General features: G+C 43.8%; 1 protein-coding gene across 4 annotated transcripts in view; it reads left to right on the top strand.

Annotated features, from left to right (window-relative positions):
- The window catches only part of LOC137384711 (ATP-binding cassette sub-family D member 2-like), a 132,279-nt gene that overhangs the window by 32,947 nt on the left and 73,533 nt on the right, over positions 1-25,799 (top strand). For 3 of the 4 annotated variants that reach the window (XR_010977639.1, XM_068059019.1, XM_068059020.1), the window contains exon 2: positions 2,878-3,058. Coding sequence is in view for 3 of the 4 variants with exons in the window: in XM_068059019.1 (XP_067915120.1) it covers positions 2,878-3,058 (181 nt within the window). In the remaining variant the exon portion in view is untranslated. Of the gene's footprint in view, positions 1-2,877; positions 3,059-22,140; positions 22,719-25,799 lie in introns of those variants that run through there. The other variant, XM_068059021.1, reaches the window with a different exon arrangement.

The following is a 25,799-nucleotide window of genomic DNA, read 5'->3' as shown; positions in this document are numbered from 1 at the left end:
TGGGATTAATGTAGGATTAGTATAAATGGGTGGTTGATGGTCGGCATAGACTCGGTGGGTTGAAGGGCCTGTTTCAGTGTTGTATCTCTAAATAAATAAATATCCAGCAGGGGGCTTTTTTGACCTGGGAAAGATGTTTACAGAGAGGTGATAGGTCAAGATTTATAGGGGTCAGAAGGCTTGGCTCTTGAGATATTGTTTTTTGTTTCGCTTTGGGCAGTGAGTTGGGGTGTGGTGTTTTGGAAGGAGTTTTAAGAAAACAGCCAAGAGAGGCATCTCTTTGAAAAGCCTGTCAGCTTTTCCATTTCTTTGAAGCGAGTGTAAGAAATAGAGAATTGATGCTGCATTCCTCCTGAAAGGCCTGCCAGAAACCCCTGATGCCACATTTTGCCCAGAAAACCAAAAAATTGTTCTTCAACATCACCTGAAAAGAACTGTTCTAGAAAGATCCCAGTGATAGCCATCTACATGTATCTGGGACGCCAAGCCAAAAAGGGACAATGACCTCTTTCCATATCTTTTTTTATTCAAGAATGAGCAAGTATTTGGCCAAAATATTCTTGTATGTCTTTTTTTTTTGTAACAGACCTCTACAGAGAGAATTTCTGTATTTTTTCAGTTTGTGAGATGGTGTGTGGAGAATTTAAAAAGGGGAACTTTCATATTTCAATCTGTATGTTAATGCTTTACTGTTTTACTGCTTATGTCTTGTTTATTAAAGAAACCTGGATGGTGTATTTTATTCTGGGACAAAGAGTAGAGTCTATGATTGACTGTATCGTTAACTGGGTAAATATTTAAATATATGTTGTGACCTGTGGAGAAGTAGAACGAGAGAAGACTGTGTACTCTTCCCATCTCAGTTGTAACATGCTATATGTAAATAACTTGGCTCTTGGAATACAGAGCAGGAACTCAAACTTTGCTGACAACGCCAAACTTGGAAGTACAGCAAACAGTGAGGATGATATGAACGCTTGCAACAGGGCATAGCTAGGCGTCCAGAATGGACAGGCAGGTGGCAGATGGAATTTAATACTGACTCGTGTGAGGTGATGCATTTTGGCAGAAGGAATAGGGAGAGGCAATATATACTTAATGGCACAGTTCTAAAGTGTGTGCAGGAACAGAGGGCCCTGGGGCTGCGTGTGCATCGATCTTTGAAGGTGTTAGGACATGTTAAGCGAGTGGTTAGTAAAGCATTTGGGATCTTGGGCTTCATAAATAGAGGCATTGAGTACAAAAGCAGGGAAATTATGCTTACCATTTATAAAGCTCTGGTTAGGCCCCAACTGGAGTATTGTATCCATTTCTGGCCACCACAGTTTTGGAAGGATGTGAGGGTCCTTAAGAGGGTGCAGAGGAGATTTACCAGAATGGTTGCAGGGATGGAAGATTTTAGTTACAAGGTTATTTTGGAAAATCTGGGGTTTGTTCTCCTTACAACAAAGGAGATTGAGGAGAGATTTAATAGGTGTACAAGATTGTGACAGGCTTAGATCAGTTAAACAAGGAAAAATGTTCCTATTAACAAATGGTACAAGGACGTGGGGACAAAGATTTGAAGTTTTGGGCAAAAGACATAGGGGAATATGAAGAAGCACTTTTTTTACACAGCGGGTGGTAATGACCTGGAACTTGCTGCCCACAAGGGTGGTGGAAGCAGAGACAATCAATGACTTCAGGAGGAAGTTGGATGGTCACCTGAGAGAAATAGACTTGCAGGGCTATGGGGGATCGAGCTAGGGAATGGGACTGACTGCATAGCTCCATGGAGAGCTGGTATGGACTCGACTGGCCAAATGGCCTCCTTCTGTGCCATAAATGACTATGACTCTAGGAAGGAGTAATTCTAATGTTGCTACAAATCTTGAATCCTAAACAAGGCCTTTGTCGTGGATCAAGATTGGTAGTTAGGAAGCTGGTTTCTTCGATGATAGCTGCTGAAATTATAATAGACAGATATCAGGGAAATAGAGTGTTTGTTTATTTCTTGAATAATATTGAGTCCATTAGATGGTAAACCGGCCTTTTCAACTCAGGAGAAAACAATTCCCAATTAGATTTTTCATATGGTATGATTATAAACAAGTCACAAGGCCAGACTCTTGACGAAATTTATATTTATGTTCCTCGGCCTGTTTTTAAACATGGACAGCTTTATGTAGCTTTTTCAGAGTGAGGGATTTTGATTTTGTTAAGGTTTTTGGTGAAACAATGACTAGCAATCTCTATTGAAGAAGTACTGTTGATATAAAGATTCTAATTTTAATTGCAAATGTTTTGCAGGTCTCCGCTAGTGAGACACAATAAGTTAACTGTATTCATATAAAAATGTACCACCTGGCCTAAAATCGTAAATCCTGGGAAATCTGTGTCAAGTATTGAAGACAGATTTAGTAATACAAGTGTTATTTTTGAGTTATAAAGAAAAGTATAGTCCATTAGTAATGCTGCTTTTCCTAGTTAAGGTACAGATTGAAAAAATTGGAAGTAGCAGCAAACAAAAAGTCAGAGGAGTTGAAACTGTAGTTCTTAAATTTTCAGCATTACTCTTAGTTTTTAAATTTTACCTGAACTTGCGCGCTAGGATCTTTTGGAAAAACAATTCTTCCTGTTCCTGCTGACATTTGTTTTCCATGACTTCCACTACAAGTTCAGCACTATAGAACTGGCAGAAATGTCCCATTAGTATGCTGCAATAGTATTTATTTTGTTTCATGTAATTGTTTCCAAAATTTCAGCTATCCTACACATTTCAGGCACTAAGCTCATGCATACGTTTGAAATTTTATATGGATACCTTTCACTATTTTGTGATGAAATTGTTGTCTTTATGTCTTTACGCCTTTATCGTCTTGCATTTTGTTTTCTTAGGTGGAAATGAACCAGCTGCAGAAAAGTTACAAGTCACTTGCTGCCCAGATGAATCTTATTTTGTCCAAAAGACTTTGGTACATTATGTTGGAGCAGTTTCTAATGAAGTATGTGTGGAGTGGAAGTGGATTAGTGATGGTAGCAGTACCCATCATCACGGCAACAGGTTTTGCAGACAATGGTAATGAAGCAAATTTTCACACAAGATTAAAAATTTGGTTTGGTGTTGGTACAACATACTGGAGTCCCAGAATGTCAGGACCCAGAAATTATATGGTTAGATAATGATTTCTAATGCTGTTATGGGAAAGCTCCAAGCATCACACAACTACAGAAAAAATGGCTGCAATTTTACATCAGGCCAGAGGATCCGACCACTGGCAGAAAAGGTGGTGGTGAGCCTGCCTCCACCGGGCCTGGAAGCCACGTCATGATTTTACGTGGCCCAGGCCCTTAATTGGTCTCTGGCCAGACTTCTGCCCCTTTGAGACAGGAAGCCCCGCCCACTGATTGGCTGGCAGCTCTTCAATCTCAGCAGCGCCACTGGAAGCAGTGGCCACTGCTGGGACCGCATCCAACCTGGACCGGCAACATGGATGAGGCCCCGAAATGCAGATAAGTGTGTTGGGCCTCGCCAGGGCAATTGGCGGGGCCCTAGCGAGGCGTGGGGGAAGGTGCTCCAGTAAGGATGGCTTGTACCGTTGGGAGACCCTCCATCGGTCACAGAATACCCGTTCAGGAGGGCACTCCCCCACAGCCCACAAGGAGGCTGCCAGGTTTTACTGGATGACCTTCTGAGCTGCAGAACTGCCAGTGGCAGCAGGAGGAGGCACTTAAGTGGCAATTAATTGGCCACTTAAGGGCCTTAATTGGCCTGGGGTAGTCCAGGCTGTTTGTCACCTCCGCTGCTGCTCGAAAAATTGCAGCGGGGTCAGGGAGGCGATGGGAACGGCACTCCTCCCTCTCACTGTTTTACGCCCACCCCCACCTCCAGCCTGCTGCTGCAGGGCGCGTAAAATTCAAGCCAACATTCGGGCTGCTCCAATGCACTTGCTAGTGACTGACTTTACTAGTTCTGCTCAATGTTGGTAGATGCAGAAGATTTATAAAAATACCTCCCTGGTAGGAAAAAGGCATAATTGTTCAAAGTCATGAATGTGCAGGGCTAGAAATAGGATTGAGCTATTAATGGATCTGTTATATCAAGGTTCTACAGTGCAAATAATTCATCAGGCAAGTCTTGTATAATATAATTTAATATTATAAGTCTGAGTAGGAATGTTATTAATTTTGCCAATCCCTCTACAGCATCCAATGTGGTTGACCATGCTATCTTATTCAGTAAAGGATTTTTAATAGATCCCACTATGTTTTATATCCATCGAACTCAAATCTTGCCAGATCAAACAGGCTGGCAGAATCAACTGGCTACAATCTCCAATATACCTACTTCTTTTAAAGCTTTTTTTTAAACATGCCACGTGCTTCTGTAGCCCTTACTGACTTCTAATCCTGTCTGTCATGTTGTAGCCTGTACATGTCCTGCAACAGCTTCTACATGCCTTACATAGCTGTTTGGCATTCATTTTAAATGTCTTAGGGCATTTTGTGCATTAAATACACTATAGAAAGGAAAATTGTTCTCTTTTATTTTAAGTATTGAGGTATAGTGGCCAAAATATATTTTGTGCAAAATCCAGCAGGAAAGCTTACTTTTTTAGCTGTTGTCATTTAAGTGGTTTGTTCCCTACTTCATTTGCATTAATGCATTGCTTTGGCAATTGTGGCATGATTTATTGGCTTACCATGGTCTAATGGGATAAATTTAATATGTGAGCTGTTATAGCCACGTGGTGTGATGCAGGTGGTTCCCACTGTTCAACTCCCCACCTGTCTGTAGCAAGTGTATTTGTATTCGAGTTTAGCCCCTTGGTGTTTTATTTCTCAAATAAACAGTGACCGGTTTTCTTGTAGGTGTAAAAAACAGAAAGTCAGTTGTTTATTATCCCAACATTCTCGCAACTGCATCCACTCACGCATTGCTTGCGCGCGCGCACACACACACCCAAACACACATGAAACAGATGGTGAAGGGAAAAAGGAAGGTGGTTTTTAGTGGTGGGAAAGGTTACGATAAACCTGTTGAATTCTCTTGAGAATCAAGTTCTAGATGGATGCAGGCCTGAATGATTGTAAATTTCTCTCTTGATTGAAGGTTCTGTTGAAGATGGTGGGTTACGTCTAGCTCTCACTGCTGTATAATGCCAATGTCGGATTTTTTCATCAGGGCACTGTGTTTCCTGGCTTGACTGGAACTTAAACTGTTACAAGTAGCTTCACCTTCTGGGTCAGTCTCACACTTTCTCTCTCGCTCTCCCCCTCTCTCAGGCTGTCTTTTTTAAAGGTGAAAATGTGTCACCTCTCACCTCCTAGCAGGAGACAGTCTCATCTCTTCCCCATGGTGATTTCACAATGATCCTGGATGTGGTTACTTCACACCCCCTTTGTTTCAGAAGAAGACGTTCAATTCTGAATATTTTAGGATAGGTGTAAGAAGGGTTCCATTAACATCTTTTGGCATTGAAGATTTGATGTTTGTCTTTGTCAGACTGTTTGAATACACAAAAGGCTAATCCCCTTTTCTTCGATGGCCATCTTGGACCATTGTTCACTTTTAAAAATAAAGATTAATTTTTTAAAGACAAAGTCCATTTCTCATAACTCTTAAGAGTTAGTCATGATTGTTGTATCATTGCACTTCTGGTGTGTGTGACAGAGCATTGCCCCACACTCTGAACTATGTTGTTCCTGCATTAGCAGTAGCAGGTTGCTATTTCTTTGCGCATATCAAGGGATAGAGAAAATTGGGCCCAATGGAACAGAAAAGATATGGTACGTATTCTTCTGTAGTCTAAAAATATAGATAGGTCCTGAACAAATAAACATAGTTCATTATTGTGGGATATTTATGACAGCATTATCAAGCATAAATCTTGAAAACTAAGCAACTTTAGAGAAAACATTTTCAGTGTCAAGGATTAGCATTTTTAAAAAAAAATTCATTTAATATCAGATATTATGGGGGTAGTATAACCCTAGAAAATGGGTTGGTTTGGGTGCGGGAGGAGTATGTTAAAATGTAAAAGATCTCAAACCCTACTCCAGCCTGCCCATTTTCGATTTTAATGGAGGTGAGATGGGTGGTGGGCAACGAAACCGCCCCCAGGAGGCAGCTTGTCCATTTAAATATTATAAAGAGGCTGTGTGCCTCATATTTAACCTATCTTCCCGGTTTAAGCATGATCAGCTGGGTTTCCTGGGCCTTGCTTAACCTTGCAACTAAAGGGAGATGAGGACTGATTTGTGGAAAAGGAAAGCCTTTAGTGCACTCCTTGCAGTCCAGGAGGAATAGGAGTGCTTCCTGCTAGTCCAGGCTTACCTGCTTCCCAGCCCACAATTGAACCCTTCCCAAAGATGCATGTGGACCCTGATCGGAGATTAGATGATGTCCAATAATGAAATTAAAGGTTCTTTTTCTTATTCCAGATGCTTTGTGCATTCAGATAGATGAACTAGTGGCACAAATAGAGCTAAATGATTTACATCTTATTGCCCTTGTGAAGACATGGTTTCAAGGTGATCGAGGTTGAGAAATAAATGTTCCAGGGCACACAGTATTTCAGAAAGACAGACAGAATGGCAAAGGAGGAGGGGTAGCCCTGATAGCAAAGGACGACATAAGGACATTAGTGAGAAAGGATCTGGCCTCAGGAGATCATGGAGTACATTCAACATGGGTGGAAATTAGGAATAGCAAGAATCAGAAAACACTTGTGGGGCTAGTTTATAGGCCCCCTAACAGTAGTTATACCATTGGACAGAGCATTAAACAAGAAATTATTGGAGCTTGTGTTAGACCGAGGCGGGAGGAGTGCACTGTTAATTCAGTCCCACTTCTCCACCGTTCACAACATATTATTTAAAATTTTCCCACTTACTAATACAGGTAATCATATAAACTATTTTTCCCAGAATAGAACACACTTACCAGGTTTCTTTACTACACAACAAAATTATCGGTTTATTATAAAACAAGTCTCAACTACTAATGAAGTAAAACATAAACACACAGATTCAAATTTTTAAAGTCCCCTTTTTTAAACCTTAGCATCTCGCACTCACGCACACACATATATATGAATACTGGTTAATCGAAAAAAAGGGATTTTTGGATCAGAGCTCTTTTTCAGACAAAAAAACACCTGGGCAGATCACTTGCTCACACCCTGAAGAAAACAGCAGACGAGACAGGCTGCACCAAAACTGGCACATAGTCCAACCTCCAAGCACACGCAGACTTGACTTTATCTCTTTCCAGAAGATAAAACACACTCACTTGACACACAACCAGAAAGCTTGTCAGTTCTCTGCACTTCCAGGTGCTCTGCTGCTAGTGGGCTTGTCCAATCAAAGCAGCGCTTGTCACTTCTCTGCCCCTGTTACCAGCGTTTTCTGTTTCATCCCTAACCCGAACCATGTGACAACCAACAACATTGTTGCCAATCCGGCTCCCTCAGTGTCCTCTTGATTGCTGTCTTTTTTTAAAACAAAAACTGGTCCAACATTTATTCAGCTTAACTATAAATCCCTTTAAAAATATTTTTAACAAAAAATAGAATCACTTTCATAACACTTGTAACAAAGGCAACGTAATAATTGTGGGGACTTCAATCTTCATATAGACTGAGACATGAAATTGGCAAGAGTGGTCTAGAAGATGAGTTTGTAGAATGTTTCATGACAGTTTCTTGGAGCAATACATAGTGGAACAGACTAGGGATAAAGCTTTCTTAGCTCTAGTATTATGTAATGAATCAGGGTTAATTATTAATATCGTAGTAAAAGATCCACTGGGAAATAGAGATCATAATACTGTTGAATTCCATGTTAAGATTGAAAGTGACATGCTCCATTCACAACAAGAATCTTAAACTTAAAACCAATTACATAGGTATGAGGGGAGAACTGGCTAAGGTTAATTGGGTAAATAGACTAAAAGGTATGGTGATAAATGAACGGTGACTAACATTTAAAGAAACAATTCAAAATGTTCAACAAAAATACATTCCATTGAAAAACAAAACTCAGCGAGAAAGATCCATCTGTGGCTCACTCAGAAAGTTAAGAATAGCATTAGACTAAAAGGAGAGGCTTACATACAATGTTGCAAAATACAACAGCAAGTCTGAGGATTGGGAGTGTTTTAGAAAATAGCAAAGGGCCAGCAAAGAGTTGATAAAAGTGGGAAAAATTAGAATATGAGAGTAAACTAGTCAAATATAAAAACAGGTTGGAAAAACTTTTGTAAATATATAAAGAAGAGAGTAGCTGAAGTAAATGCTGATTCCTTAGAAGCAGAGACGGAATACAAGATCACAAGAAATACGAGCAGGAGTGGACCTTATGGCCCGTTGAGCCTGCTCTGCTATTCAATACAATCGTGGCCGATCTTAGACTTCACCTTTACTTTCCAGCCCACTTGCCATATCCCTTGATTCAATGAGAGATCAAAAATCCATCCCAGCTTTAAATGTATTCAACGATGGAGCATCCACAACCCTCTGGGGTAGAGGATTCTGGAGATTCGCAACTCTTTGAGTGGAGTAATTTCTCCTAATCTCAGTCCTAAATGCTCAGTCCCTTATTCTGAAACTGTGTCCCTGTGTTTTAGATTCCCCAACCAGTGGAAACAACATCTGAGCGTCAACCCTATCCATCCCCTTCAGAATCTTGTATGTTTCAATGAGATCGCCTGTCATTCTTCTGAACTCCAGAGAATATAGGCCCAATTTACTCAGCCTCTCTTTACGTTGGCAATAAAGGCCAGCATGCCATTTGTTTGAGTTACTACCATGTGGGTGGCTCCCCCTGTTCGACTCCCCACCTGACATCAAGTGTGTTTGTATTAGAATTTAGCCCCTTAGTGTTTTATTTTTCAAATAAATGGACAGCGACAGGTTTTCTTGTAGGTTTTTAAAAACAGAAAATTACTTGTTTATTGATCAATAAGCCTTATCCCAAAATTGTCACAACCACATCCACTCATGCATCGCTCGCACGCATGCACACACATACACACGAAACTATAGAGAAATGAAAAAGGAAGGTGGCTTTCAGTGGTGTGGGGTGAGGGGGGGTGGGTGGGGGGGAAGAGGTTATGATAAACCTGTTGAATTGTCCTAAAAATCAACTTCTAGATGGATGCAGGCCTGAGATGAGTGTAGATTTCTCTCTTAAATTTAGGTATTAAATTAAATTTTGAAGACGGTGGGTTACTTCTAGTTCTCATTGCTGTATAATGTAGATGTCAGATTTTTCAGCAGGGCATGTGCTTCCTGGCTTGGCTGGAACACAAGCTGTTAGATGTTGCTTCTCTTCTGGGTGAGTCTCTCTCTCTCTCTGGCTTTTTTAAGGTAGAGCTGTTATCTCACACTTCTTCTTAGGAGATGCTCTGGTTTCTTCCCCAAGGTGATGCCCAATGGCTCAGGACATGACTACTTCACATCTCCTTTGTTTCAGAAGGAGACATTCAATTCTGGAATGTTTTAGGGTAGGTGTAGGATGGGTTCAGTTGACACCTTTTAGCTTTGAAGGTTTGTCCTTTGTCTTTGTCATTCAGTTTGAATAGACAAAAGGCCAATCCCTTTTTCTTCGGTGGCCTTTTTGGACCATTGTTCACTTTTTAAAAATAAAGGTTCATTTTTTTTTAAAGACAAAGACCCTTTTTCATAAGTCTTCAGAGATAGTCCATAATTGTGGTATCATCACACTTCCAGTGTGCATGACACCTTCCTAATTGCTTGCTGCACCCGCATGCGAACTTTTTGCATTCCTCGTACAAGTACACCCAAGCCTCTTTGAACAACAACACTTACAAGTTTTCAAATATATTCTGCTTTTCTATTCTTACGACCAAAGTGAATAACTTCACGCTTCCCTCCATTCTACTCAATCTGCCATCTTGTTGCCCATTCACTTAACCTGTCTAATTTTCTTTGCAGCCACTCTGTGTCCTCCCCACAGCTTACCTTTCCACCTACCTTTGTATCATCAGCAAACTTAGAGACATTACTCTCTGTCTCTTCATCTAAGTTATTGATATAAGATTGTAAATAGCTGAGGCCCCAGCACTGATCCTTGCGGCACTCCACTATTCACTGCCTGCCAACTTGAAAATGTCCCATTTATGCCCACTCTTTGCTTCCTGTCTGTTAACCAAGCCTCTATCCATACTGAAATATTACCTCAGACTCCATGACCCCTTATCTTGCCAGTTAACCTTTTATGTGGCGCCTTATCAAATGCCTTTTGGAAATCCAGGTACACTAAATCTACTGGCTCCTCTATCTACCCTACTAGTTATATCCTCAAAAAGCTCTAATAAATTTGTCAAACAGAATTTCCCTTTATTAAAACCATGTTGCCTTGTTCTAATCATACTATGCTTTTCTCAGTACATTGTTAAGACTTCCTTAATAATAGTTTCTAGCATTTTCCCAACAACTGTCATTAGGCTAACTGGCCTATAGTTCACTCTTTTCTCTCTCCCTTCTTTCTTGAAAGGCAGTGTAACATTTGCCAACTTCCAATCTTATGGGACCATTCCCAAATCTAAGGAATTTTGGAAAATCATAGCAAGTGCATCCAATATCTCTGCAGATATCTCTTTTAGAACCCTAGGGTATAGTCCATCAGGTCCCTTAAGTTTCACTAATACTTTTTCTGATATTAATTTCCTGACTTTTTAGCCCTCGGGTTACTGTCTATTTCTGGTAAAAATTTATGACACAAAATATTTGTTCAATGCCTCTGCCATTTCCTCATTCCCCATGATAATTTCTCCTGTGGAAACTTATTAAGGCAGTCTTAACAATGCACTTAGAAAAGCATAGCATGATTAGGCAGGCAGTAAATAGTGGAGTGCTGCAAGAATAACGAAGTCTTGCTACAATTGTACAGGGTTTTGGTGCGACCACATCTAGAGAACTGTGTGCAGTTTGGTCTTCACATTCTAAGAAAGGATATACTTGCATTGGAGGCAGTGCAGCGAAGGTTCACTAAATTGGTCCCTGGGATAAAAGTGTTGTCCTCTGATGAGAGGCTGAGTAAATTGGGCCTATATACTCAGGAGTTTAGGAGAATGAGAGGCGATTTCATTGAAATGTACTAGATTCTGAAGGGGTTGGATAGGGTAGGCACTGAGAGATTGTTTCTGCTGGTTGGGGAATCTAAAACACTGAGGCACAGTCTCTGGATAAGGGCCGATTGTTTCGGACTGAGATGAGGAGAAATTACTTCACTCAAAGGGTTATGAATCTTTAGAATTCTCTACCCCAGAGGGTTTTGTATGCTCCATCATTGAATACCTTTAAGGCTGAGATAGATTTTTGGTCTCTCATAGAATCAAGGGATATGGGCAAGTAAGTGGAGTTGAAGCCTAGGATCATATCATACGATTGTATTGAATGGCGGAGCAGGCCCGACAGGCCTTATGGTCTACTACTGCTCTTATTTTTTGTCTTTTCTTGTCTTCAAAATAGTCTTGTTGCATTCCAATGGAGATTTTAAAGAAAATATAAATACTAGTTGATGATTTTTTTAACTTTCGTCGGATGTGTGCATTGCTGGCAAGGCTGGCATTTCTTACCCATCCCCAGTTGCCCTTGATAAGGTGTTGGTGAGCCGCCGCCTTTAAACTGCTGCACTCCATGCGGTTAGGGAGGAAATTCCAGGACTTTTACCCAACAACAATGAAGGAACAGCGATATATTTCAAGTAAGCATGGTGTGTGACATGGAGGGGAACTTGGAGGTGTTGCACCTGCTGCCTTGTTCCTTTTAGTGTTAGGGGTTGTGGATTTGAAAGGTGCTGTCCAAGTATCCTTGGAAAGTTGCTGCTGTGCATCTTGGAGATGGTGGACACTGCAGCCCCAATGTGTTGGTGGCAAAGGAACTGCAAGTCAAGTGGGCTGCTTTGTCCTGGATGGTGTTGAGTTTGAATGTTTTCGGACCCAGGCAAGGGAGAGTATTCAATCGCATGCCTGATTATTGCCTTGTAGATGGTGGGAAAGGCTTTTGGGAGTGAGGAGGTGAGTCGCTCACTGCAGAGTACCCAGCTTCTCACTGGATACAGGTGTGCTGGAGGATTGGAGAATTGCTAACATTGTACCTCTGTTTAAAAAGGAACCGAAGGATAGACCGAATAATTAATGGCCAGTCAGTCTAACTTCAGTAGTGGGCAAATTATTGGAATCTATTCTGAGAGACAGGATAAACTGTCACTTAGAAAGGCACAGGTTAATCAAGGATAGTCAGCGTGGATTTAAGGGAAGATCTTGTTTGACCAACTTGATCGAATTTTTTGAAGTAACAAGGAAGATAGATGAGGGTAGTGCAGTTGAGGTGGTCTACATGGACTTTAGCAAGGCTTTTGACAAGGTCCCACATGGAAGAGTGGTTAAAAAAAATAAAATCCCATGGGATCCAGGAAAATGCAGCAAGGTGGATACAAAATTGGCTCAGTGGCAGGAAACAAAAGGTAATTGCTGATGGCTGTTTCCAGTGGCATTCTGCAGGGCTCAGTACTGGGTCCCCTGCTTTTTGTGGTGTATATTAATGATTTTGACGTAATTGTAGGGGGCACGATCAAGAAGTTTGCGGACGACACAAAGATTGGCCGTGTGGTAGGTAGTGAGGAGGGTAGCTGTAGGCTGCAGGAAGATATTTATGGTCTGGTCAGATGGGCAGAAAAGTGGCAAATAGAATTCAACTTGGAGAAGTGTGAGGTGATGCATTTGGGGAGGTCAAACAAGGAGAGGAATACACGATTAATGTGAAAATACTGAGAAGTGTCGAAGAAGTGAGGGACCTTGGCGTGAATGTCCACAGATCCCTGCAGGTAGCAGGACAGGTCGATAAGGTGGTTAAGATTGTAGATGGAATCCTTTCCTTTATTAGCCGAGGTATAGAATACAAGAGCAGGGAGGCTATGCTGGAACTATCTAGTCATACCTAGCGCAAAGGAAGATGGTTGTGGTTGTTGGAGGTCAATCATCTGAGCTCCAGGACATCATTGCAGGAGTTCCTCAGGGTAGTGTCCTAGGCCAAACCATCTTCAGATGCTTCATCAGTGACCTTCCTTCAATCATAAGGTCAGAAGTGGGGATGTTTGCTGATGATTGCACAATGTTCAGCACCATTCGTGACTCCTCAGATAATGAAGCAGTCCGTGTAGAAATGCAGCAAGACTTGGACAATATCCAGGCTTGGGCTGATAAGTGGCAAGCAACATTCACGCCATACAAGTGCCAGGCAATAACCATCTCCAACAAGAGAGAATCTAACCATCTCCCCTTGACATTCAATGGCATTACCATAGCTGATTCCCCCACTATCAACATCCTAGGGGCTACCATTGACCAGAAACTGAACTGGAGTAGCCATATAAATACTGTGGCTACAAGAGCAGGTCAGAGGCTAGGAATCCTGCGGTGAGTAACTCAACTCCTGACTCCCCAAAGCTTTTCCACCATCTGCAAGGCACAAGTCAGGAGTGTGATGAAATACTCTCCACTTGCCTGGATGGGTGCAGCTGCAACAACACTCAAGAAGCTCGACACCATCCAGGACAAAGCAGCCCACTTGATTGGCACCCCATCTACAAACATTCACTCCCTCCTCCACCGACACACAGTGTGTACCATCTACAAGATGCATTGCAGCTACGCACCAAGGCTCCTGAGACAGCACCTTCCAAACCCGCGACCTCTACCAACTGGAAGCAGTAGGGCAGCAAATGCATGGGAACACCACCACCTGCAAGTTCCCCTCCAAGTCGCACACTGTCCTGACTTGGAACTATATCGCCGTTCCTTTACAGCCGCTGGGTCAAAATCCTGGAACTCCCTTCCTAACAGCAGTGTGGTTGTACCTACCCGACATGGACTGCAGCAGTTCAAGAAGGCAGCTCACCACCACCTTCTCAAGGGCAATTAGGGATGGGCAATAAATACTGGCCTGGCCAGCGACGCCCACATCCTATGAATGAATAAAAAAACCCCAAAAAAACTGTAGAACTCATTGGTTAGGCCACAACTTGAGTACTGTGTCCAGTTCTGGTCACCTCGTTACAGAAAGGACATAATTGCACTGGAGGGTACAGAGGAGATTTACGAGGATATTGCCAGGACTGGAAAACTGCAGCTATGAGGAAAGATTGGATAGGCTGGGGTTGTTCACCTTGGAACAGAGAAGTCTGAGGGGAGATCTAATAGAAATGTACAAAATTTTGAGGGGTCTGGATAGAGTAGAGGTGAAGGGTCTATTCACCTTAGCAGAGAGGTCAGTGACGACAGGGCATAGATTTAAAGTGACTGGCAGAAAAATTAGAGGGGAGATGAGGAAAAACTTTTTCACCCAGAGGGTGGTGATGGTCTGGAACTGACTGCCTGAAAGGGTATTTGAGGCAGACACCTTCGACTCATTCAAAAGGAGTCTGGATATGCACCTCAAGTGCTGTAAGCTGCAGGACTATGGAACAAATGCTGGAAGGTGGGATTAGAATAGGTGGACCGTTTTTCAGCTGGCACAGACACGATGGGCCAAGTGGCCTCTTTCTGTGCCTTTAACTTTCTATGATTTCTATGATTCTAAGCTACGTTTGCAGCCATTGTATTTGAATGGCTGATCCAGTTAAATTTCTGGTCAATGGTGGCCCCCACCACCAGCCACCACTCACTGCCCTGCCTCCGCAAGGATATTGATGGTGAGGGATTCAACAATGGAATCCTGTTGAATGTCAAGGGGAGGTGGTTAGACTCTCTGTTAGGAGATGGTCATTGCCTGGCACTTGTATGGTGCAAATGTTACTTGCCACTTCCGCCACCCCGCCACCAATTTTTAAATTCTGGCCTGTGAATGCCCTTGACATCGAGGTAGCATCAAGGAGCCCAAGTAAAGTTGAAGTAAATGAGAATAAAGGGAAAACTCTCCACTGACTGGAGTCATAGCGAGCACAAAGAAAGATGGTGTGGTTGTTGGAAGTCAAACATCTAAGCCGCAGGGTGTTGCTGCAGGAGTTCCTCAGGGCAGTGTCCTAGGCCATCGTTGAGGATGGGAATGTTTGTGGAGCCTCCTCCTCCCATTAGTTGTTTAATTGCTCACTACCATTCATGACTAGATGTGGCAGGACTGCAGAGCTTTGATCTGATCCATTGGTTGGGGATTGCTTAGTTTTGTCTTGTATACTGCTTCTGCTGTTTAGTATGCATGTAGTCCTGTGTTGTAGCTTTCACCAGATTGGTGCCTCATTTTTATGCTTGGTGCTGCTCCTGCCATGCTCTTCTGCACTCCACATTGAACCAGAGTTGATCCCCTGGCTTGATGGTAGTAGTAAAGTGAGGGATATGCCAGGCCATTGTGGTGGAACACTATTCTGCTGCTGCCAATGGCCCACTGTGCCTCATGGAAGCCCAGTTTTGAGCTGTTAGATTTGTACTGAATCTACCCATTTAGGAATTGCCATACAACACGATGGTGGGTGTCTTCGGTGTGAAGATTTGGACTTTGTCTTCACAAAGACTGTGCACTGGTCACTCCTACTAATATCATGGAGATCAATGTCGTGGAGAGATGTGAATGTGTCGGGTAGATTTTTCCCTGGCTTTTGTTTTCTCATTCCCACTAGGCCCAGACTGACAGATATGTCCTGCAGGACTCAGTCAGCTAGGTCAGTAGTGGTGCTACCGAGCCACTCTTGGTGATGAACACTGAAGTGTCCTACCCAGAGTACATTTTGTGCCCTTGCTATTCTCAGTGCTTCTTTCAAGTGGTGTTCAACATGGAGCAGTACTGAATCATCAGCTGAGGGAGGGCAGCAGGTGGTAATCAGGTTTCCTTGCCCATGTTTGACCTGATGCCATGAGACTTCATGGGGTCCAAAGTCAATGTTGAGGACTCCCAGGGCCACCTCCTCTGACTGCATACCACTGTGCCTCCACCTCCAATGGATCAGTCCTGCCGGTGAGACAGGACATACTGAGGGGTGGTGGTGGGTGAATCTGTGATGTTGGCTGAAAGGTATGATTCTGTGAGTATGATTATAGTCTGTGGGACAGCTGTTCCAATTTTGGCACTGGTCCCCGGATATCAGTGAGCAGGCCATTGCAGGGTCTGGATGTGCCTTTGTCCTGTCTGAATCCATTTATTTTATTCATTCATGGGATGTGGGTGTTGCTGGCTAGGCCAGCATTTATTGCCCATCCCTAATTGCCCTTGAGAAGATGGTGGTGAGCTGCCTTCTTGAACTGTTGTAGTCCATGTGAGGTAGGTAGACCCACAGTGCTGTTAGGCAGGGAGTTCCAGGATTTTGACCCAGCGGCAGTGAAGGAACGGCAATATAGTTCCCAGTCAGAATGATGTGTGACTTGGAGGGGAACTTGCAGGTGGTGGTGTTCCCATGCATTTGCTGCCCTTGTCCTTCTAGTCGGTAGAGGTTGCGGGTTTGGAAGGTGCTGTCTAAGGAGCCTTGGTGCGTTGCTGCAGTGCATCTTGCAGATGATGCACACAGCTGCCACTGTGCATCGGTGCAGGAGGGAGTGAATGTTTGTGGATGAGGTGCCAATCAAGCGGGCTGCTTTGACCTGGATGGTGTCAAACTTCTTGAGTGCTGTTGGAGCTGCACCCATCCAGGCAAGTGGAGAGTATTTCATCACACTCCTGACTTTGCCTTACAGATGGTGGACAGGCTTTGGGGAGGCAGGAGGTGAGATACTTGTTGCAGGATTCCGAGCCTCTGACCTGCTCTTGTAGCCACGGTATTTATATGGCTACTCCAGTTCAGTTTCTGGTCAATGGTAGCCCCTAGGATGTTGATAGTGGGGGATTCAGTGATGGTAATGCCATTGAATGTCAAGGGGCGATAGTTAGTTAGATTCTCTTTTGTTGGAGATGGTCATTGCCTGGCACTTGTATGGCGTGAATGTTGCTTGCCACTTATCAGCCCAAGCCTGGATATTGTCCAGGTCTTGCTGCATTTCTACATGGACTGCTTCAGTATCTGAGGAGTCGCAAATGGTGCTGAACATTGTGCAATCATCAGCAAACATTCCCACTTCTGACCTTATGATTGAAGGAAGGTCATTGATGAAGCAGCTGAAGATGGTTTGGCCCAGGACACTACCCTGAGAAACTCCTGCAGTGATATCCTGGAGCTGAGATGATTGACCTCTAACAACCACAACCATATTCCTTTGCTCCAGGTATGACTCCAACCAGCGGAGCATTTTCCCCCTGATTCCCATTGACTTCAGTTTTGCTAGGGCTCCTTGATGCCATACTCGGTCAACTGCTGCCTTGATGTCAAGGGCAGTTACTCTCACCTCACCTCTTGAGTTCAGCTCTTTTGTCCATGTTTAAACCAAGGCTGTAATGAGGTCAGGAGCTGAGTGGCCCTGGTGGAACCCAAACTGAGCGTCACTGAGCAGCTTAGCAAGTGCTGCTAAATGGCACTGTTGATGACACCTTCCATCACGGTAATTGGCCGGGTTGGACCTGTCCTGCTTTTTGTTTACAGGACATACCTGGGCAATTTTCCATATTGCTGGGTACAAAGAACAAAGAACAATACAGCACAGGAACAGGCCATTCGGTCCTCCAAGCCTGCGCCGATCTTGATGCCTGCCTAAACTAAAACCTTCTGCACTTCCGGGGTCCGTATCCCTCTATTCCCATCCTATTCATGTATTTGTCAAGATTCCTCTTAAACGTCACGGCAACAAGTTCCAGGCACTCACCACCCTCTGTGTTAAGAACTTGCCTCGCACATCCCCTCTAAACTTTGCCCCTCTCACCTTAAACCTATGTCCCCTAGTAACTGACTCTTCCACCCTGGGAAAAAGCTTCTGACCATCCACTCTGTCCATGCCGCTTATAACTTTGTAAACCTCTATCATGTCGCCCCTCCACCTCCGTCGTTCCAGTGAAAACAATCTGAGTTTATCCAACCTCTCCTCATAGCTAATGCCCTCCAGACCAGGCAACATCCTGGTAAACCTCTTCTGTACCCTCTCCAAAGCCTCCACGTCCTTCTGGTAGTGTGGCGACCAGAATTGCATGCAATATTCTAAGTGTGGCCTAACTAAAGTTCTGTACAGCTGCAGCATGACTTGCCTATTTTTATACTCTATGCCCCAACCGATGAAGGCAAGCATGCCGTATGTCTTCTTGACTACCTTATCCACCTGTGTTGCCACTTTCAGTGACCTGTGGACCTGTACGCACAGATCTCTCTGCCTGTCAATACTCCTAAGGGTTCTGCCATTTATTGTATACTTCCCACCTGCATTAGACCTTCCAAAATGCATTACCTCACATTTGTGCGGATTGAACTCCATCTGCCATTTCTCTGCCCAAGTCTCCAACCGATCTATATCCTGCTGTATCCTCTGACAATCTTCATCACTGTCCGCAACTCCACCAACCTTTGTGTCGTCCGCAAACTTACTAATCAGACCAGCTACATTTTCCTCCAAATCATTTATATATACTACAAACAGCAAAGGTCCCAGCACTGATCACTGTGGGCCACCACTAGTCACATCCCTCCATTCAGAAAAGCACCCTTCCACTGTTACCCTCTGTCTTTTATGACAGAGCCAGTTCTGTACCCATCTTGCCAGCTCCCCTCTGATCCCATGTGACTTCACCTTTTGTACCAGTCTGCCATGAGGAACCTTGTCAAAGGCTTTACTGAAGTCCATATAGACAACATCCACTGCCCTTCCTTCATCAATCATCTTCGTCACTTCCTCAAGAAACTCAATCAAATTAGTGAGACACAACCTCCCCTTCACAAAACCATGCTGCCTCTCGCTAACGAGTTTGTTTGTTTCCAAATGGGAGTAAATCCTGTCCCGAAGAATCCTCTCTAATAATTTCCCTCCTCCTGACGTAAGACTCACCGGCCTATAATTTCCTGGATTATCCTTGCTACCCTTCTTAAACAAAGGAACAACATTGGCTATTCTCCAGTCCTCTGGGACCTCATCTGTAGCCAATGAGGATGCAAAGATTTCTGTCAAGGCCCCAGCAATTTCTTCCCTTGCCTCCCTCAGTATTCTGGGGTAGATCCCATCAGGCCCTGGGGACTTATCTACCTTAATGCTTTGCAAGACACCCAACACCTCCTCCTTTTTGATAATGAGATGACTGAGACTATCTACACTCTCTTCCCTAGGCTCATCATCCACCAAGTCCTTCTCCTTGGTGAATACTGATGCAAAGTACTCATTTAGTACCTCGCCCATTTCCTCTGGCTCCACACATAGATTCCCTTCTGTGTCCTTGAGTGGGCCAACCCTTTCCCTGGTTACCCTCTTGCTCTTTATATACCTATAAAAAGCTTTGGGATTTTCCTTAATCCTGTTTGCCAATGACTTCTCATAACCCCTTTTAGCCCTCCTGACTCCTTGCTTAGGTTCCTTCCTACTGTCTTTATATTCCTCAAGGGATTCGTCTGTTCCTAGCCTTTCAGCCCTTACAAATGCTTCCTTTTTTCTTTTTGACGAGGCTCACAATATCCCGCGTTATCCAAGGTTCCCAAAACTTGCCAAACTTATCCTTCTTCCTCACAGGAACATGCTGGTCCTGGATTCTAATCAACTGACATTTGAAAGACTCCCACATGTCAGATGTTGATTTGCCCTCAAACAGCCGCCCCCAATCTAAATTCTTCAGTTCCTGCCTTATAATTAGCCTTCCCCCAATTTAGCACCTTCACCCGAGGACTACTCTTATCCTTATCCACAAGTACCTTAAAACTTATGGAATTATGGTCACTGTTCCCAAAATGCTCCCCTACTGAAACTTCGACCACCTGGCTGGGCTCATTCCCTAATACCAGGTCCAGTACGACCCCATCCCTAGTTGGACTATCTACGAATTGTTTCAAGAAGCCCTCCTGGATGCTCCTTACAAATTCTGCCCCATCCAAGCCCCTAGCACTAAGTGAGTCCCAGTCAATATAGGGGAAGTTAAAATCACCCACCACTACAACCCTGTTACCTTTACATCTTTCCAAAATCTGTCTACATATCTGCTCCTCTACCTCCCGCTGGCTGTTGGGAGGCCTGTAGTAAACCCCCAACATCGTGACTGCACCCTTCCTATTCCTGAGCTCCACCCATATTGCCTCGCTGCATGACCCCTCTGAGGTGTCCTCCCGCAGTACAGCTGTGATATTCTCCTTAACCAGTAATGCAACTCCCCCACCCCTTTTACATCCCCCTCTATCCCGCCTGAAGTTTCTAAATCCTGGAACATTTAGCTGCCAATCCTGTCCTTCCCTCAACCAAGTCTCTGTAATAGCAACAACATCATAGTTCCAAGTACTAATCCAAGCTCTAAGTTCATCTGCCTTACCTGTTATACTTCTCGCATTGAAACAAATGCACTTCAGACCACCAGTCCCGCTGTGCTCCACAACATCTCCCTGCCTGCTCTTCCTCTTAGTCTTACTGGCCTTATTTACTAGTTCCCCCTCATCTATTTCACTTGCTGTCCTACTGCTCTGGTTCCCAGCCCCCTGCCACACTAGTTTAAACCCTCCCGAGTGACGCTTGCAAACCTCGCAGCCAGGATATTTGTGCCCCTCCAGTTTAGATGCAACCCGTCCTTGTGCAGGTCCCATGTGTCCCTGAAGAGACCCCAATGGTCCTTCTTTTTCTTTCTTTTGGGCCTCCTTATCTCGAGAGACAATGGATACGCGCCTGGAGGTGGTCAGTGGTTTGTGAAGCAGCGCCTGGAGTGGCTATGAAGGCCAATTCTGGAGTGACAGGCTCTTCCACAGGTGTTGCAGAGAAATTTGTTTGTTGGGGCTGTTGCACAGTTGGCTCTCCCCTTGCGCCTCTGTCTTTTTTCCTGCCAACTACTAAGTCTCTTCGACTCGCCACAATTTAGCCCTGTCTTTATGGCATTTGTGCCTCTCCAGTTTAGATGCAACCCGTCCTTGTGCAGGTCCCATGTGTCCCTGAAGAGACCCCAATGGTCCAGATATCTGAAATCCTCCCTTCTACACCAGCTGTTCAGCCACGTGTTTAGCTGCACTATCTTCCTATTTCTAGCCTCACTGACACGTGGCACAGGGAGTATTCCCGAGATTACAACCCTCGAGGTCCTGTCTTTTAAAGGGTAGATGCCAGTGTTGTAGCTGTACTGGAAGAGCTTGGCTAGGGGTGCAGCAAATTCTGGAGCACAGATCTTCAGTACTATTCCTGGAATATTATCAGGGCCCATAGCCTTTGCAGTATCCAGTGCCTTCAGTTGTTTCTTGATGGCACGCGGAGTGAATCGAATTGGCTGAAGACTGGCACCTGTGTGCTGTGGACTTCAGGAGGATGCTGAGATGGATCATCAACTCGGCACTTCTGGCTGAAGATTGTTGCAAATGCTTCAGCGTTATCTTTTGCACTGATGTGCTGGGCCCCCCCATCATTGAGGATGGGGATATTTTTGGAACCACCTCCTCCAGTTAGTTGTTTATCTGATGCCAAGTGATCCATTTGGTTTTGCTTTTAGACAGCTAGCCAGAGAAAACAGAATGATGTTACACTGAACCAAATTAAAGATTAATGTTCAACTTCTCAACTTCTTGTTCTTGAATTTTATAGTTCCTTTTAAAAATACATTGTTTTAATATATTTATTATAATTAGAGTTGCTGGTTTATTTATTTTCTGTTTCTGATCTTTATATTTGTGCTAATTTGAATGTTTGTCTTTTAGTACAATTGCTTTATCTTTGAGTTCAAAAAGTGTTGGTCTTAGTACGGAACCAAAATCAGTTTTAATGATGAGGTTTAAAGAATTGGAGTGTTTACACTGTTTTTGTCTAAAACACTTTGGTTTGACTAGAGATTAACTGCTCAAAAACATTAGTGGTCTTGAGCTCCAAATAAATAAAAATGGTTTGAAATTGGAGGTGCAGTATTTAGCAAGTGTATTCACATCTCATTGTGCAGTTTCAACCCATTGTCTGATAAATGAAATTGCGTTACATTCCATTGCTCTCTTTTGAAAAATGTATAATTTACTCAAGGTTATCAAGTGTTGGCTGTGGCTCAGAAGGTAACACTCGCTCCTCTGAGTCACAAGGTTCTGGGTTCAAGTTCCACTCCAGGACTTGAGTACAAGAATCAAGGCAGACATTCAAGTGCAGTACTGAGGGAGTGATGCACTGTTGGATGTGACGTGTTGCGGAGAAGATATTAAACTGAGGCCCTGTCTGCCCCCTCAAACGGACATTAAAAAAAAGATTGAAGAAGAGCAGGGGAGTTATCCCTGATGTCCTGGTCAATATTTATTTATCCCCCAATCAACATCACAAAAAGAAAATCTGGTATTATCACATTGCTGTTTGTGGAAGCTTGCTGTGCACGAATTGGCTGCTGCTTTTTTTTACAGTACAACAGTGACTACGCTTCAAAAGTACCCCATTGGCTGTACAATGCCTTGGGACGTCCTGTGGTTGTGAAAGGTGCTATGTAAATGCTAAGACTCGGAGGCTGTGGATGAAGGAGACTATTCTGGAGCAGCAGCAGAAAATGTGTGACGTTCTGCCATCCTTTCCAGCCGCACTGTGCATGATTGGAGAGAGATTGGAAGAGTCCATCTCTACGAGTTCCATGATGTCTCAGATATTGGCATTGATGTCTATGCCCATGGAAAGAGTGGAGCATTAGATATGGCAGAAAAACTCAGCAAAGTGCTCTCCAGCTCTCGGCCAGCAGGTAAGTGTGGTGGGCCATGAGATGGAAGATGGAGAAAGGGCACATGGAAGTAGAGACATGCTCAAAGCACTTCCACTTCTGACCCCTTGCCTCTGTCACCTGCAGCCGTAGAGGTTGCACCACATTGGAGTATGTAGAAAAAGGAAGATAAAGGATTTGTAGTTGCTCAAGAATGTTCACTTGGGTGTTTTAACAATGTTACATTGTCACATTTATGTTTCATGTTTATGCACCATAAAATTTATTTCACTGGCCCATAGTCCTGTCTTGCCCATTTTTGCCTGCTTGCCTGCTCGATGGCCTGCCTTGTGAAGAATGGTATGGTTTAAAGAGGAGCAATGGGTATCGTTGAGAGGGATGAATTGTTGATGGTGAAGCTGCTTTGTGCTGGGGAGTGGGAAGCACAGTGAGTTCATAATTTGTGTGCCATTGTCTGCAGTGCTTCAATTTAACTGAAACAGGCTGTCCCTGGCAGCTATGTTTGCAGCTGCTGGTGTGCTCGCCATATCACGCTCCTCTGAAAATGCAGAGCACCTATCACCTTCCTCCTCCTGTAGCTCCAGTCCTTCTTGTTGTGCAAGGCGCAGCAGACTACTACCATTCTAGAAATCCTGGTTCATACATATTGAAGGCGCCCCAGATCTGACCAGGTACATCAATTGCATCTTCAACATCCAGATTGCTTGCTGAATTACAATTCTGCTGCTACTGTGGCTTCTGTTGTATCTTTCCTGGGTGTCAGTGTTTGGGCTGCCCATGTGACATGAGCCATGTCTTTAGAGGGTAGCCTTGTCTTCAAGGAACTATCTGCAAACTCTGCTTCGAGGTATGAATATCTCAAGGAGACTTGACTGGCCCAAGATGAACACATCATGCCTGCTCCCTGAGAATCTCGCACAGATATGAATGATGATGCTTTGGTGCTTCCAGACCAGCTGAACATTGATAGAGTGGAATCACTATCAGTTGATGAAGATGCTTGGGTGATGTGGGATCTTGATTGAAATATGTGCAGTCTATGACTCTCTGAACCTATGGGAAGCCGGGAAGAGCAGCAGATCATAGTGCCCACTTATTCTGACTCGCCTCATCAGGATGTTCACATAAGCGTTATCCCTGGCAAACATCACATCAGTTAATTTTGAGGTGCAGTCGTGGGCAGCAGATTGCAAAATTCTACAACTAGCACCAGCAGACCCCTGGAAGGAGCCAGTGGTGAAGAAATAAAAGGCATGCCCACCTGGTCCAGTTGGCAGGAGGTCTTCCAGGAAGCTGCAAATGTTAGCTCCCACCAGACAGGGAAACTCTGAGCTTCCTGAGGCATTGGTGCTTATTCATGACCAGGAAGCTTATCCTATGCTTCTATACCCTGTGTTGGGGTATCGCCTCCTGCAAGGTGGAACTCCGTGCTCAGCCCCTCTGCCTTGTGGAGCGGCAGGTGATTTGAGGAGAAGACTGTTACTGCTCCTCTTGTTCCTCATTTGAAGTCCAGGGTAGAGCTGCATTAGTGGCTCCCATGCTAATCTGAAGGCTGACAGCTGGAAAGTGTAGATAAAAGGCAAAAAACTCCAAGGTACTAGAAATGGCCTCCAAAATATTGGAAAACCCCTCCACTGAAGCTTTGAAAACATGCTCTAGAACAACTTCTGTGAGCAAAGGTCTTTCCTTTTAGGCAAGGAAACAAGTGTCATTTCAGTATTTAAAGCATTTGTTGGTTGTCAATTGCTCAACCCCACTGTCCTCAGCTTGTTTTCCCTGGCAAGCCCATGTGTGCACAGTTAACTTCAAAGTCCAGCATTAAAGAAGCAGTTAATGAACAGTTTACATATTTAAAGAGCAGACCCACCTGTTCCACGAAGGTTCCCATGAATTGCAGATCATGCTCAGGTTAAAGGCGGAAGCCGGCAGATTTCTGCCAGCTTCCCAACACACCGTCAGTTTTAGGTGCTTAAAACCTGCTGCCCACTCAGATACCTACCTGCCTTGTCAGGTTAAAGTTGCCCCTGTAATTATAAAAGAAGGGATAATTCCCACTCTGTTAACATTAAGATCAAGTAGATGTCTTAAGTGTCCAGGGTACTAAAACTAAACGAGTGGAAAATTACCTCTCCCCTCCAAGAAGTCTCACTTTATTTTACTCTCGAGTCAGATCAGCCCAAACCAGGAATTTACCAGTTTACCATTGGTGCAAAACTGAAATGCTTTGCAGCCTCAAAGGAGCATAGAATTTTATTTGAAAAGCCAGTGTTTTGTCATCAACAAAAGTGTGTTTCATTTTTCTGGTGTTTTATAATGTCTAGTTTGAGGGCTTTTCATTGTGGTACTATTTCATCGGTGGTTTTCAGTTTAAATTGGAATCGCCAAATATAGTACAACAAAACAGAAGGGTAATTTGATACATTTTTGGTAGAGGCAACTGCAGTGACATTTAATGACATGTTGATTTTCATGTAATTGTGCTTTAAATTGATTTGCATTTATTGGTAGTACTTGGTATGGAGAATAACTTTTCGTTCAGGATCTGCAGTGTAGTTCAAAACTGTTAAATACTCTTAACTTTTCTCAAGATTCCCTCCTCAGCCAGAAGTGCTGAGTGGAAGATCCATCTCGGCCTCTTCCTGAGGTCCCCAGCATCACAGATGCTAGTCTTCAGCCAATCCGATTCATTCCACATGATATTAAGAAACGACTGAAGGCACTGGACAGTGCAAAGGCTATGGGCCCTGGCAACATTCTGGCAATAGTACTGAAGACTTGTGCTCCAGAACAAGCTGCGCTCCTAGCCAAGCTGTTCCAGTATACAACCTCAGCACTGGCATCTACCCGGCAATGTGGAAAATTGCCCAGGTATGTCCTGTGCACAAAACGTAAGACCAATCCAACCCAGCCAATTACTGCCCTGTCAGTCTACTCCCGATCATCAGAAAATTGATGGAAGGGGTCGTCGACAGTGCTATCAAGTGGCACTTCTTCAGCAATAACCTGCTCACTGACACTCAGTTTGGGTTCCGGCAGGGCCACTCAGCTTCTGATCTCATTACAACCTTGGTCCAAACATGGACAAAAGAGCTGAACTCAAGA

This window comes from Heterodontus francisci, chromosome 27, assembly GCF_036365525.1.
Source record: "Heterodontus francisci isolate sHetFra1 chromosome 27, sHetFra1.hap1, whole genome shotgun sequence".
Lineage (NCBI taxonomy): Eukaryota > Metazoa > Chordata > Chondrichthyes > Heterodontiformes > Heterodontidae > Heterodontus > Heterodontus francisci.
Note: the sequence above shows the minus strand (reverse complement) of the source record. Positions and strands in the feature narration are given on the sequence as shown.